This window comes from Podarcis filfolensis (assembly GCF_964270895.1).
Source record: "Podarcis filfolensis genome assembly, chromosome: 3".
Taxonomy (NCBI): Eukaryota; Metazoa; Chordata; class Lepidosauria; order Squamata; family Lacertidae; genus Podarcis; species Podarcis filfolensis.
Genome location: NC_139606.1, coordinates 118,297,238 through 118,311,052, shown reverse-complemented (window position 1 = coordinate 118,311,052; position 13,815 = coordinate 118,297,238). Strand labels below are relative to the sequence as shown.

The following is a 13,815-nucleotide window of genomic DNA, read 5'->3' as shown; positions in this document are numbered from 1 at the left end:
AAGGGTCCAGTGTGCAAGCGGTTGCCCTGAAAGAACCAAGCATCTTGTCCATATCCTTAAGCCTTACTAACTGAAACGTAGCACAAGTAAAATGGGGGCAGCAGTCGCAGGTAAAGGAGAGTCACACGAATAAAGCTGTCGTGCCCAGCAAGAGAGCCACTCATGAATTAGGGCTGACGTAGGGGTTGAATCTGCAAATGTCTAATGTCTAAATCCAACCAGACCAATTTACCGAACTGGACTGGCTCAACAGAACTTCACCAAACCCCAATCAAGCTGCTTTTGTACCCCTTCCATCATTCTAGAGAAGTATACAAGGGTCTCAAAAAGGCAGTTAATGCACATGTTCGATAACCAAAGCATCAAGTAAGTGTGTTTTAAATCCAATTTAATTTTGTAAAAAAATAATACATAAACTTCAAAAGAAGAAACGTTTTCTATGCAAGAACATGCAGGTGTCTGGCGCTCCAACATCTTCAGTCAGCTCACAGTAAGCTGATCCACACCTTCAGATGTATGGTGAGAGAGGTTGAGTGTAAGTAAATACCAAATAAATACAGTGCATTCAAATCCATTTATCACACAAGGCAGGCTGAGAGTGGGGTGGGTGGAGAGTAAGAACTGTTTCTGAAAAACAGAAAATGCTTTGAAAGAGATCCCTGCCTTTATGGCTCGGAGTTAAGTCACCCTGCATTTACCTTTTTCCACTTTCAGAAGAAAAGCCTGCACTGGGAGGGAATTTTACAGAGAAATCGGTCACAAGGTCATGATCGCTGGAAGGTTCTTGGGCAGATGCAAAGAGGGAGCACACATTTGCTCCATGTCCCAGGCTTATTCCATTTCCCTCCTCATCCAAAGTGGCGGTGCAAGTGAGGATTCAACAGAGATCACGCAAAGTTGAACCATACAAGCACCCCAAAAATAATGCCTTCACTAGCAAACAGGGTACCTCCCATATGCCCCGCTTAGCATGCCAGCATCACATCAAAAGTACAGGAAGCTGCTGCCCATTCTTGGGGGCAGGATCTGACCCGGATAAATCACAGTGGCAATATTGGGTGCTCCGATCTCTTCATGTTGCACTCTGGTTCTGATGGGATGGCATTTTGCCGTCTTAGCAGAACAGTTTCGTTACAGGGCAAGACCTCCCGACAAAGCCTTTCCTTGTGACGGGACAGCTGCTTGCAGCTTCAATAGCCTTGTGAAACGAAAACGTAAAGGCTCTGCACCCAAAAAGAAGGGGGGGGGGATGATGGTGCAAGAATGAAACCAAAGGCGTAAAAAAAAGAAAATCTGCATTAGTAGAAAGGAAAAAAAAGAAAAATTCACATTAGGAAAGGTTATGCTGGATTTCCCCCACCTCCACCCTGGTTTAGTTTCATGCCTGCTGGGCTGCCCCAATAGCCAGACCTGAAGAGAGTAGCCCGTATAGATCTACAGTCTCCTAAAATACAAAGGTACCCTTTCTTCTGTGGGGCAGCCCTGCACTTACAGCAGACTGATAAGGGTAAGGGACATAGCTCTTGGTAGAACACTTGCTTGGCATGCAGAAGGATCGCAGGTTCAATCCACGGCATTTCTAGGTAGTGAAGGGAATGCCCCTTGTCTGAAACCCTGGAGAGCAGTGGTACTGAGTGTCACTGAGCTGGCTGGGCCAACGGTCTGACTCAGTACAAGGCAGCTCCCTGTGGTGCCAAGCCTGCTCTGGTTTGCACAGCCATCTTTGTCGGGCACCACACCAACTGCTGAGGGAGCCAGTAGGGCTTGTGGTACCTTCCACATGTAGAAAAGCCTGCCCTGGAGATGGGAGTTCACAAGGTCAAAAGCTCAGCAGGAGGACCAAATGGCAGGGGGAATGAAGGCAGATCTCAGTCACGCAACGCCACGGGCAGAAATCAAAGTCAGGAAAGTGCAATCGCAAGGGTATACAGCAAAACCTTAAGTTCACAGGGAATTTATATCACAAGGCATTTACAACGGTTGTTAAGACTGAGCTTCACAGGCAATTGGAGGGGAAGAAACTACAGTGGGGTTCATACAAGTCTGCAAGCTGAAAACCATTGCCCAAGGCTTAAAGTGCACATGTGAATCAATATATATCTATACAAACATTGCAGGGGAGGGCATCATTTTTGGCTGAGGGTGTGTGTGCAAATCTCTCCCTCTGATCAAAAGCTAAACAGTTTGCACTGAAGGCAGGCAAGAAATGCCAAGCGGTACAGTCCTGCAGTTCTCGCTCATCTCCAACTCTGACCCAAAGGTAATCCATGTGAAAGCTTCCTTTTCCCATGGTTGACACTCCAGGAAGGGGAGCTGTAGAGAGAGAATCTCAGAGTCTTTCCCAGTTGGAACATTTTGGTGCTCCCTGGATTATTTTCTGAAAAGTGGCCTTGTGACAGCTGTAGGTGCAAATGTCACTTTATGAGCAGTCAGGCAAAGGGATGCAAAAGACGGAAACCACAGAGCCTCAGAGTGAATCCTGCTTTTCCCCTGTCCATCACAAGCACATTTTCCAGTTAATCTTCCCTGCCAGACAAACCCACTGCCTTAGGAGACTGGAAGAAGGGAAATGAACAGAGGCCACGAGCAAAAGGGGAGGATCCTATCTCCATCCTCTTTGCTCCTCCCACTTCCAGTTATGTTTTTGAGGTGTTCTAGATAGCATGGATGGGGCAGCCCACATCCTAAGCCACTCCTCCTTGTGCTCCGGTCTGAGTGGCTAGATGCTATGTGAGGTGACCACCCTATACAGCTATGACCATGGGAAAGGGAGGGCAGGGAACCATAGCTCACTTATTGAGGACCATTCAAAAGGAATAGGACACATTGCCAGGCATAGGGTGAGGAGGAGAAAAGGCTGGACTTAAAAGCACCAAGTTTGGGATAACAAAGTACAGAGGAGCAGCTCTTTACACAAAGAATAAATATTTTTTAGAGTCAACTCAATCAAAAGCCAGCTTCCCTGCAGAGGAAAGTACAGCTACGGATGCATTCAGATGGATTTGGCAATCCACCACAGATGGACGAGCTGGTTGCAACAGTGCAGGAGACAGCTCTGGATGGTTGAGGTGCACGAGGGGAAACTGTCTGTAGTGGTTCCCTCTGGTTCTTGCTCCTACCACCCTTGCTCAAAGGCAACGCTTGAGGTCTCTCATTTGGACTGGAGAAGGGCAGCCCTCTCAAAAGGGATCAGTTGTCCTTGGGAGAAGCTGCTTCCTCCCCTTCTCACTTGATGTTTTTAAGCAAGGCAGTCCGTGCATTGACCACAGCTTTGAAGGCGTCCTCGCTGCCAGGAGCCATGCACTTATCCGGGTGGAGCAGCACCGCCAGCTTCCGATAGGCCTTGTTCACCTCATCCCTGGAGGGCAAGACAGGCATCCATTAAGAGAGGCCACCACAAGTGTAATAAGCTCCCAAAGTTATAGCTCTGCTCAAGGGCCCCTTCCCATTCTCTGTCTGCCAAATTCTCCCTTGCTGGCTTCTACACCAGCAGGGATTGCCTCCATTACCTGGTGGCCCCTGGCTTGACACCTAGCATGTCCCAGCTGTCCTTGCTGCTGCGGATTCTTCGGATGGTGTCCGCTTGCTCCTTGGTGAAACTGACGCTCATGCTGGCCATGGGCCGCTTTCCCCCATTGTCGCACAAATCAACAATGGCAGAGTAGAAAGTCTACAAGCACACAGAAGGAACAGGTAGCAAAGTTTTGTATGTGCCCGTAGCTCAACAATCTCTATTTCATTAATGGGACCAAACATCAGTTCCTTGATGGACTGACCTCCAGATACTACAAAGCTTTGAAAGAATGGCTTTTGCAACCGTTGAAGGAGGTCTGCAACGAAATTATAGAGGGGAAGAAGGCACCTGAATCGTGGAAAGAAGCTTATATTACACTTATACCAAAGACAGAGACTGAAAAGAACCAGGTTAAGAACTACCGCCCAATATCATTACTCAATGTGGATTACAAAATTTTTGCAGACATTTTGGCAAAAAGACTGAAAAGAGTTTTGGTGGGGGAGATTCATAAAGACCAAGTGGGCTTTCTTCCAGGAAGACATTTGTCAGACAATGTGAGAAACATAATAGATATTATGGAGTTATTGGAAGTTAATATTAATACCAAGGCAGTGTTAATTTTTGTGGATGCGGAGAAGGCCTTTGACAATATTTCTTGGAATTTTATGAAAAAGAACCTCCAAGGGATGGGGGTAGGCCAAGGTTTTGAAAATGGTATAAGTGCAATTTATTCTGAACAAAAAGCAAAATTGATTGTAAATAATGTGGTTACAGAAGAGTTTGCTATTGAGAAAGGGACACGACAGGGATGCCCAATATCCCCATTACTTTTTATATCGGTCCTGGAGGTCTTATTAAACATGATTAGAGAGGACCAGCTGGTTAAAGGGATTCAGGTCGGATCTAAACAGTATAAACTGAGAGCATTTGCAGATGATCTAGTTTTAACTTTGGAAGAGCCAGACACTAGTACGAAAAGAGTTTTAGAATTAATACAAACATTTGGTCAAGTAGCAGGTTTCAAGCTGAATAAACAGAAAACGAAAGTATTGGATAAAAACTTAACAGCTGTTGAAAGGGAGAAGTTTCAGAGTGAAACTGGTTTGACAGTAGCAAAGAAGGTGAAATACCTAGGGATTAATCTGACATCTAAGAATGTGAACTTAGTTAAAGACAATTATGAGAAATGTTGGACAGAAGTTAAGAAAGATCTAGAAATATGGTCAAATCTAAGACTTTCCTTGTTGGGCCGAATTGCTGTTATTAAGATGAATGTCTTGCCGAGAATGTTGTTCTTGTTTCAAACATTGCAGATTTTGGACAAAATGGATTGTTTCAAGAGGTGGCAAAAAGATATATCTAGATTTGTCTGGCAGGGCAAAAAGCCCAGAATAAAATTTAAGATATTAACTGATGCGAAAGAAAGAGGGGGGTTTGCCCTGCCGGACTTAAAGTTGTATTATGAATCAGCGGCCTTTTGCTGGCTGAAAAACTGGCTGCTTCTTGAGAACACAGACATTTTGGATTTGGAAGGGTTCAATAACAGATTTGGCTGGCATGCATATTTATGGTACGACAAGGTAAAAATCCATCAAGGTTTCAAAAACCATATTGTCAGGAAAGCATTATATAATGTTTGGATTCGGTATAAAGATTTGTTAGAAAACAAAACCCCTAGGTGGTTGTCACCAATGGAGGCTAAGGAAGTGAAAAAACTTAATATGGAATCCAAATGGCCGAAGTATTGGGAAATTATAGAACATGAGGAGGGAAAAGTAAAATTGCAGAGTTATGAGAAGTTGAAATTTAAAGTAAGAGACTGGCTACATTATTACCAGATAAATGAAGTTTTTAAACAGGACAGGAAAATTGGCTTCCAGGTGGAGAGGTCAAAATTAGAAACAGAGCTTTTGGAACCCAGCACTAAAAATCTGTCAAGAATGTATAACTTGTTGCTGAAATGGAATACACAGGACGAGACGGTTAAATCAGCTATGATTAAATGGGCACAAGATATTGGCCATGACATTATGTTTGCTGACTGGGAACAGTTATGGACCACCGGTATAAAGTTTACGGCATGTAATGCCTTAAGAGAAAACATTATGAAAATGATCTATAGGTGGTACATGACCCCAGTCAAGCTTGCAAAAATTTACCACACGCCCAATAATAAATGTTGGAAATGTAAGGAAACTGAAGGTACCTTTTACCACCTTTGGTGGACGTGCCCAAGGATTAAGGTCTTCTGGGAAATGATTTATAATGAAATGAAGAAGGTGCTTAAATGCACATTTGTAAAGAAACCAGAAGCCTTTCTCCTGGGCATGGTGGGCCAATTGGTATCAAGGAAAGATAGGACGTTTTTTATGTATGCTACAACAGCAGCAAGAGTACTTCTAGCAAAGTACTGGAAGACACAAGAACTACCCACACTGGAAGAATGGCAGACCAAGGTGATTGACTACATGGGACTGGCGGAGATGACTGGCAGAATCCGCGACCAAGGGAGAGAGACGGTGGAAGAAGATTGGAAGAAATTTAAAGTTTATCTTAAGAACTGTTGCAAAATTAATGAGTGCTAAAATGTTTTGGGTCAGGTAAAACAGAATTGCGGGGACAAATAATTGGATATGAGAAAAAGGATTTAAAGGGAAAAAAAGTGTTATAAGTTGACATTGGGGCTTGCTGGAAAACCTTAAAACAGGGATGCAGAAAGGGGAGGTATGAGGAAGTCGATGAAAGAAGGTTTAAGAAAAAATGTGAAGAAATTATACATGTTTATATGTTTGTTTGTTTTTGTACTGTTTTGTATTGTCTATTATTATGTGTTAAAAAACCAATAAAAATTTTATAAAAAAAACAACAAACATCAGTTCCTTCTGCTTGTGGGGAAGATCAAGACTCTTAAACCTACCACCCGCCACCATCTCATCTCCACTCCTGCTTCTTCCTCAGCCAGTTCCCTTTTTATCTAAAGGTGTCAGAACAGCCACTGCATGGCTCTCTGGGAGTTGCAGTGACCTTCAGACCATTCTTTCGGGTTTTCAGTTCCCTCCTCACATCAATGGCCACTTAGCCACCCCACAGTCAAAAGGGGTTGTCTTCACCTATAATCTGCCAGACCACTGCTCCTTGTCTCTCTTGACCCCAAACCCACAAGGCCTCCCACAGTCAGCAGGGCCAGTCTCTTGTACTACTAGCTCCTATTGTTTTATTTATTGAAAAGCAAAGGGCTGCTCATTTGAAAGTCATTGAAAACAGATGGCAACAAAATGGAATTCAAGCAATTAAGTCATTCCCTGCATTTTGACATGGGACAGGGAAAATATATTTGAGAGAAGGAAAGTGGGTGTGTAGGGTGTGAATCCCCAGAGAAGGAAAATTGCAGAAGCAGCTCTAAAAATGAAAAAGTGGTGATGTCCTCAGCAGGTGCATTGTGATTAAACTCAAAGAAATGTACAGCTGGAAAGGACCCTGAGGGTCATTTAGCCCAACCCCCTGCAATGCAGGAATAAGCCAAACAAATTGTTTGGGGTATGCAACTTCAACTTCAAGGGTAACCTTCTTGATATACCGTATTTTTCGCACCATAGGGCGCACTGGACCATAGGGCGCACCTAGTTTTTAGACGGGGAAATCAATAAAAAACATCTTCCCCCCCCCAGCCCCAAAGAGCAGCGTACAGGCTGCCCACAACCTCTCCCTGCCGGAGGGGTTGCACGCTGCTATGGCACAAGCCAAGGCAGCCAGCGGGATCCATCCCGCTGGCTGCTTTGGCTTCCTCTTTAGCCCCACGCAACCTCTCCCTGCCGGGAGAGGCTGCGCAGGGCTAAAGAAGCCATAGCCGCGTGCAGCCTCTCCCTACCGGAGGGGTTGCACGCGGCTATGGAACAAGCCAAGGCAGCCAGCGGGATCCATCCCGCTGGCTGCTTTGGCTTCCTCTTTAGCCCCACGCAACTTCTCCTTCCTGGGAGAAGCTGCACGGGGCTAAAGAAGCCATAGCCCTGTGCAGCTTCTCCCTGCCGGAGGGAGGCACAAGCCTGCATTCGCTCCATAGGACGCACACACATTTCCCCTCAATTTTTGGAGGGGAAAAACTGCGTCCAATGGAGCGAAAAATACGGTAATTCTTTTACAAAATGATATTTATTTCATATGTTGCATTTATTGGAAACCTGACAAAGCACTGGGAGCCAAGGAAAAGGGCTGGATGAGGGCTTCTCTGTTTGACATAGTTGGTTTTACCTGGAACATCTCGTTGATTCCTTCTCCAGTCTGAGCAGAGGTCTCAAAATAAAGGAAGCCTCTACTCTCTGCCCACAGCCGCCCCTCACTTTCGTCCACAGAACGATGCTTGGTACAATCAACCTGGAACATAAGTAGGTGGGGGGAAGAATGATCCTGGCTCACAGCTACTGACCCAGCCTCCATGACTTTACCTAACCTTTTTAATATCCAGTACTTCACACTGGTAAAGTCTTCAAGCTACATACTGTTCTCTGATTTGTGAGTGGGGGCAGCCTCTGCAAGAGCCCAGGGTTACAAGCAAGATTTTCTACACCTTAGCCTCCTCTTGGGAATGGTTACCTTGTTGGCACAAACTACAAAGACAATATTCTCCATGTTTCCATGTGGTCCAAGTTCCTGCTTCATCTCGGCGAGCCATGAGTCGAGGGCATCAAATGACTCCTTCAGCCCAACATCGTACACCAGGATTACGCCCTGCGTGTCCTTGTAAAACTCATTGCGTACCTAACAGAGCACAGAAACAAACAACTGGATATTTGGGACCAAGAGGGTGCTACAGGAAAGAGAATGGCTTGGAATGTCTGGATCTGTTTCCCTTTACATGTGTGCCACTTTTCAGTTGATCTGACATCATCTGTGCGAGCAGAAAAGCGCTGCTGTTGGATTGACCAGCAATTTTAGCAGATTAACTGCATCAGGACAGGCCATGTACAAATTCGTTACTTTTCAGCTCTCGTATAGTTACTAAGATTTAAAATAGATATCCTACAGTTACAATGACCGCAAGCCAAAATGCCCAGACAATCTATAAATGTTAAATGCAAATTAGTCAAAGCCCTCCAGCTCATGTGAGGGTATGAAGTGGGCCACAATTTTCACCATGGAGCAATTTAGCTTGCCAGGACCAGAAGTCTATGGATTTATGTCCTAAACTAATGGCCCGGAAGCTGCCACCTCGCTTACCTCATAGAAGAAGGGGTGTCCAGCCATGTCAAAAATATTCACTTTGATTTCCCGATCCCGAACCTGCACTCTGAAAGAAAGAGGAACACAGCCATAAGATGCAAGTGCACACACTCCAGAGACCCTTCATTCTCAGACCAAGTTCATCTTTTCTACGACATGGGTATTAGGAAAGCAATGCAACATGACTGTTGAGCACAGATGAATTTTGGCGTGATCATTTAGGGCTCAGTAAAAGCTTCGGGGCTAATCTGCAAAGAAAAATTGTAACTGGAGAAATGACCAGTGAAGGGCGACCCGGAGGCATCCAGATTACATACAGGCGATGACCATTTTAGGCACGGCCAATTGACATGCAGTCACCGACGCACGGGTCCTTTAGGACCAAGAAGAGGGCAGAAGGGGGGCGGAAAAGAATGGGGCAGGGTGCAGTTATGTGCACTCTGCCAACATGTGCAGGAGCAGGAATGGAACCCCCGTGCAAAATGCTTGCCGCCTGTGCTCTGCTTTCAATGAGGATTTTACTAGCTAATAAGGGATTGATAGGGACGCGGGTGGCGCTGTGGGTTAAACCACAGAGCCTAGGACTTGCCATCAGAAAGTCGGCGGTCTGAATCCCTGTGACGGGGTGAGCCCCCGTTGCTCGGTCCCTGCTCCTGCCAACCTAGCAGTTTGAAAGCACGTCAAAGGGCAAGTAGATAAATAGGTACCGCTCCGGCGGGAAGGTAAACGGCGTTTCCTTGCGCTGCTCTGGTTCACCAGAAGCGGCTTAGTCATGCTGGCCACATGACCCGGAAGATGTACGCCGGCTCCCTTGGCCAATAAAGCGAGATGAGCGCCGCAACCCCAGAGTCAGTCACGACTGGACCTAATGGTCAGGGGTCCCTTTACCTTTAAGGGATTGATCAGAGATGTAAAATCTGCTCCACTGGGATGTGCCCCACTTGTATGCAAAATATAGCCCAAAATGAGATGCCCACATACACCTGTAGTTTCCCAGTAGCAATTTCCATTAATATCATATAAACCAAATGTTGAATTATTGAAGTAAGTGAAAAATCAAAGCATGATTTCCCGTCTTCCTGTTTCACACACACAATGCCGTGGTTCTTAGTTTCAGGAGCTGATGTGTCAAGTGTTCTCTATTGTGAAAGCAGGCTACTCACTTGGTGACACCATAATCGATGCCAATTGTTGCAAGGTACTTGGGCACAAACCTCTTCTCACAGTATCGCTTTATAATGCAGCTCTAAAATGCAAAAGAATGGAGATTGTTACCAAGTTGGCTGAGCTGTCTATTCAACCCACTGTATTCCGTATTTTGCCAGGTTAAGTGCAAAGCACGTCTTTTTAAAGCACATATCTGTATGTGTATGTGCATGACTGGCAAATTTGATTCAATATAAGCTACAGTATTTTAAATTTTGTTTTCAACTTAAAAAGCAAAAGGGCAGTTGAAACAACCACACTTCAGTTTGATTAAACCAGGAAGGTTCTAATTAACCATAGTTTCCTATTTCATCTGAACTGGTAAACTGTGGAAAATTATAAGCTTCCTAATTTAGTTATGAATTGCAGCAAACGGAAAGAGCAAAGAGGCTATAAGAGGAGGCAAAAAGTCCATGCATATCTTGTAAGTCATGATATGAATGGTTTAGAATATATGTTTTCTATTTTAAAACACCTACAATTTACATCTTCCAAAAAAACTGAGAGGATAAGTTCCCCAGTTACTGTATTACTGTTTAAACATGCTGCAATCACTCTATATTAACTTAATAGGCAAAACAAAAACAAGTAACAGGTGTCTGCCCCTGAAATTATCAACAACAATGGAAGCAAAACTTCCCCAAACTCCTCAAATGTCAGTGTTTGTAGAGGGAAAATGGGTGACCTATTATACTTCTACTGTTTGTGGATGAAATCCAATGGATTCCCCTTCCCCAGCGGCGCTCTACCAAAACCAACTCAAAGAGGATTGGATGGCTCTTTATTTTCAAATTAAAAGATAAGGATGTGTGTGTCCTGGTTGGATAAAATGGTGAGGTTCCGGCACAAAAAGCAAAGCGGGAAACAGGTCCTCCACACGCCACCCTCACCTAACCTACCTCGCAGGGTTATTGTGGGCATGGGCGGTAATCAGAACCACGTTATGCTGCCTTAGTTGAGTCCCTCGGAGTCAGCATATTGTTACGGAAATTACGGGGGGGGGGGGGCGCACATCTTTAAAGTTGTTAAATGTTACAAATATTATGCATAAATGTATTCTTTCAACTTGACAGCTCAGGGAAGTTACCTAGCTTTAAAAATCATATAAAATCAACTCCTTTGCCAGTTTCCTTCATTCCACCGCCAATTTGGAAACCACTCAGTCCCGCCATAATCCCTCAAGTGGGAGGTCACTGTGCTCACAGGAAGGTACTCATAGGTGTCAATCGCTGGGCAAAGGCACTCCTCCGGACTTGCCCAGGTGGCAGACGATGCAAACCAAAGTTCTATTGTCCCTTTGTAGGAGGTGCTTAAAAAGTACTTCCCAATACATATCCTGTATCCGCCTGTTGCCCCAACACATTCCTCATATGTTAATCATGTATAATCCTCCCCTTTTCTGATGTACCAATGATGTAATAATAATAATTTATTATTTGTACCCCGCACCCATCTGACTGGGCTTCCCCAGCCACTCTGGGCGGCTTCCCAAAAAATATTAAAATCCTCTAATACATCAAACATTAAAAGCTTCCCTAAATAGGGCTGCCTTCAGATGTCTTCTAAAAGTCTGATAGTTGTTGTTCTCTTTGACATCTGGTGGGAGGGCGAGCCACAGGGAGGGCGCCACTACCGAGAAGGCCCTCTGCCTGGTTCCCTGTAACTTGGCTTCTCGCAGGGAGGGAACCGCCAGAAGGCCCTCGGCGCTGGACCTCAGCGTCCGGGCAGAACAATTGGGGTGGTGACGCTCCTTCAGGTATACTGTTTAGGGCTTTCAAGGTCAGCACCAACACTTTGAATTGTGCTCGGAAACGTACTGGGAGCCAATGTAGGTCTTTTAAGACCGGTGTTATGTGGTCTCGGCGGCCACTCCCAGTCACCAGTCCAGCTGCCGCGTTCTGGATTAGTTGTAGTTTCCGGGTCACCTTCAAAGGTAGCCCCACGTAGAGCGCATTGCAGTAGTCCAAGCGGGAGATAACCAGAGCATGCACCACTCTGGCAAGACAGTCCGCAGGCAGATAGGGTCTCAGCCTGCGTACCAGATGGAGCTGGTAAACAGCTGCCCTGGACACAGATTTAACCTGTGCCTCCATGGACAGCTGCGAGTCCAAAATGACTCCCAGGCTGCGCACCTGGTCCTTCAGGGGCACAGTTACCCCATTCAGGACCAGGGAGTCCTCCACACCTGCCCGCCTCCTGTCCCCCAAGAACAGTACTTCTGTCTTGTCAGGATTCAACCTCAATCTGTTAGCCGCCATCCAACCTCCAACCGCCTCCAGGCACTCACACAGGACCTTCACCGCCTTCACTGGTTCTGATTTGAAAGAGAGGTAGAGCTGGGTATCATGTAGTGATGATGCTTAATGAACTGTACGCTGGGATAAGATAGAAGCTTTTAAAAGTCCTTGTCACCCCGTCCTCGGGGTTCAAAATTCCTCTTTGAACCTGTTGCGCAATAAACTTTGATCTACAGCTCTTTGCTCCGGTTGGTGGCTGGACTCCTTCCTTTATTCTGCAGGGACCCGCGGGCTCTGCCCAAAGAGCTGGGTGACTGAGCAGCCTCGCACCTAGATTTTTCCGTAACAATATAAACATTACCATATATATATATTGATGTGTATATCTGAGTTATATTTGCATGTGTATTATATATATATATCTACACACATACAGTGGTACCTCAGGTTAAGTATTTAATTCATTCCGGAGGTCCGTTCTTAACCTGAAACTGTTCTTAACCTGAAGCACCACTTTAGCTAATGGGGCCTCCTGCTGCTGCCGCGCCGCCGCTGCACGATTTCTGTTCTCATCCTGAAACAACGTTCTTAACCTGAAGCACTATTTCTGGGTTAGCGGAGTCTGTAACCTGAAGCGTCTGTAACCTGAAGCGTATGTAAACTGAGGTACCACTGTGTGTATGTATGTATATATGTGTATATATATACACACACACACAATATACCAGGCACCCCCAAACTCGGCCCTCCAGATGTTTTGGGACTACAATTCCCATCATCCCTGACCACTGGTCTTGTTAGCTAGGGATGATGGGAGTTGTAGTCCCAAAACATCTGGAAGGCCAAGTTTGGGGATGCCTGCAATATACATATATGCAAATATAACTCCCAGAAGCCTTTGCGCTTGGCCAAAGAATCAGCGCCCCATCCCACGCTAACGCCCAACTGCCATAACGGCCAAAAAGGCCGGGGGGGGGCAGCTGACTGGTTGCGCGCCTTGTCACTCCCCGCCCCGCGAGCCAATAGGACGCCTCCCTCCCCGCCCCCTCCTCCCTCTTACCTTGCCCACCTCCGCGTTGCCCATGGAGATGACTTTGATCCTCAGCGCCTTCCGCGGCTCTTTCCGCTTCGCCTCCATCTCGCGAAGGACGCCGGCTGGGTTCGCCGGGGCTCAAGGGGGCCCCTCGCCGGCCCAGGCGCCCGCCGCCGCCGCCCCGCTCCCCATGGCCCGTTTGACGACAGCGGCGACGCGGCTGCTTAGGACCCGGCCGACGCCTCGCGAGATTTCCCGGCGAGAGCAGGTCGAGAAGCCGCCGCGCCACGCGAGAGCTGGGAAATCTCGCGGGAATGAACCAAAGTGGCTTCCCTCCCCTCAGTCCTGTGGAGTCAGAGGAGAAGGCGGGCGCGCTTAGGGCTGCCCTGCAGGGCTGCGTTTGGAAATGTCCTTTTTCTTATTACTGGTTGATTTATTACAGTCCTATTGATGTACACAGTCCTTCACCAGAAGAGCACAGGGCAGTTCATGTAAAATTACAGAATGAGAACACAAAATACATAATAAAAACGGAAACAGACTGATAACCCCCCTCCCGCCTTCGCACATTCACATTTCAAATGCCTGGTAGAATATAATAATAA

At 46.2% G+C, this 13,815-nt stretch overlaps 1 protein-coding gene across 1 annotated transcript; it reads right to left on the bottom strand.

Annotated features, from left to right (window-relative positions):
• Positions 1-371: 371 nt before the first annotated feature.
• Positions 372-13,467, bottom strand: DNAJC27 (DnaJ heat shock protein family (Hsp40) member C27). The gene is made up of 7 exons (XM_083605561.1): positions 13,238-13,467; positions 9,898-9,980; positions 8,732-8,801; positions 8,108-8,272; positions 7,766-7,888; positions 3,510-3,670; positions 372-3,358 (listed from the first exon to the last, which is right to left on the bottom strand). Exons 1-7 carry the CDS (start codon positions 13,313-13,315, stop codon positions 3,226-3,228), a joined length of 813 nt encoding a protein of 270 aa, XP_083461687.1. The 5' UTR covers positions 13,316-13,467; the 3' UTR covers positions 372-3,225.
• Positions 13,468-13,815: the final 348 nt, after the last annotated feature.

Coding starts and splice junctions, on each gene's coding strand:
- DNAJC27 (XM_083605561.1), bottom strand. CDS start 13,315: ATGGAGGCGAAGCGGAAAGAGCCGCGGAAGGCGCTGAGGATCAAAGTC. Junction 9,981..13,237: donor GCAACGCGGAGGTGGGCAAG/GTAAGAGGGAGG, acceptor TTTGCATTTTAG/AGCTGCATTATAAAGCGATA. Junction 3,359..3,509: donor GTCAAGCCAGGGGCCACCAG/GTAATGGAGGCA, acceptor CTTGCCCTCCAG/GGATGAGGTGAACAAGGCCT.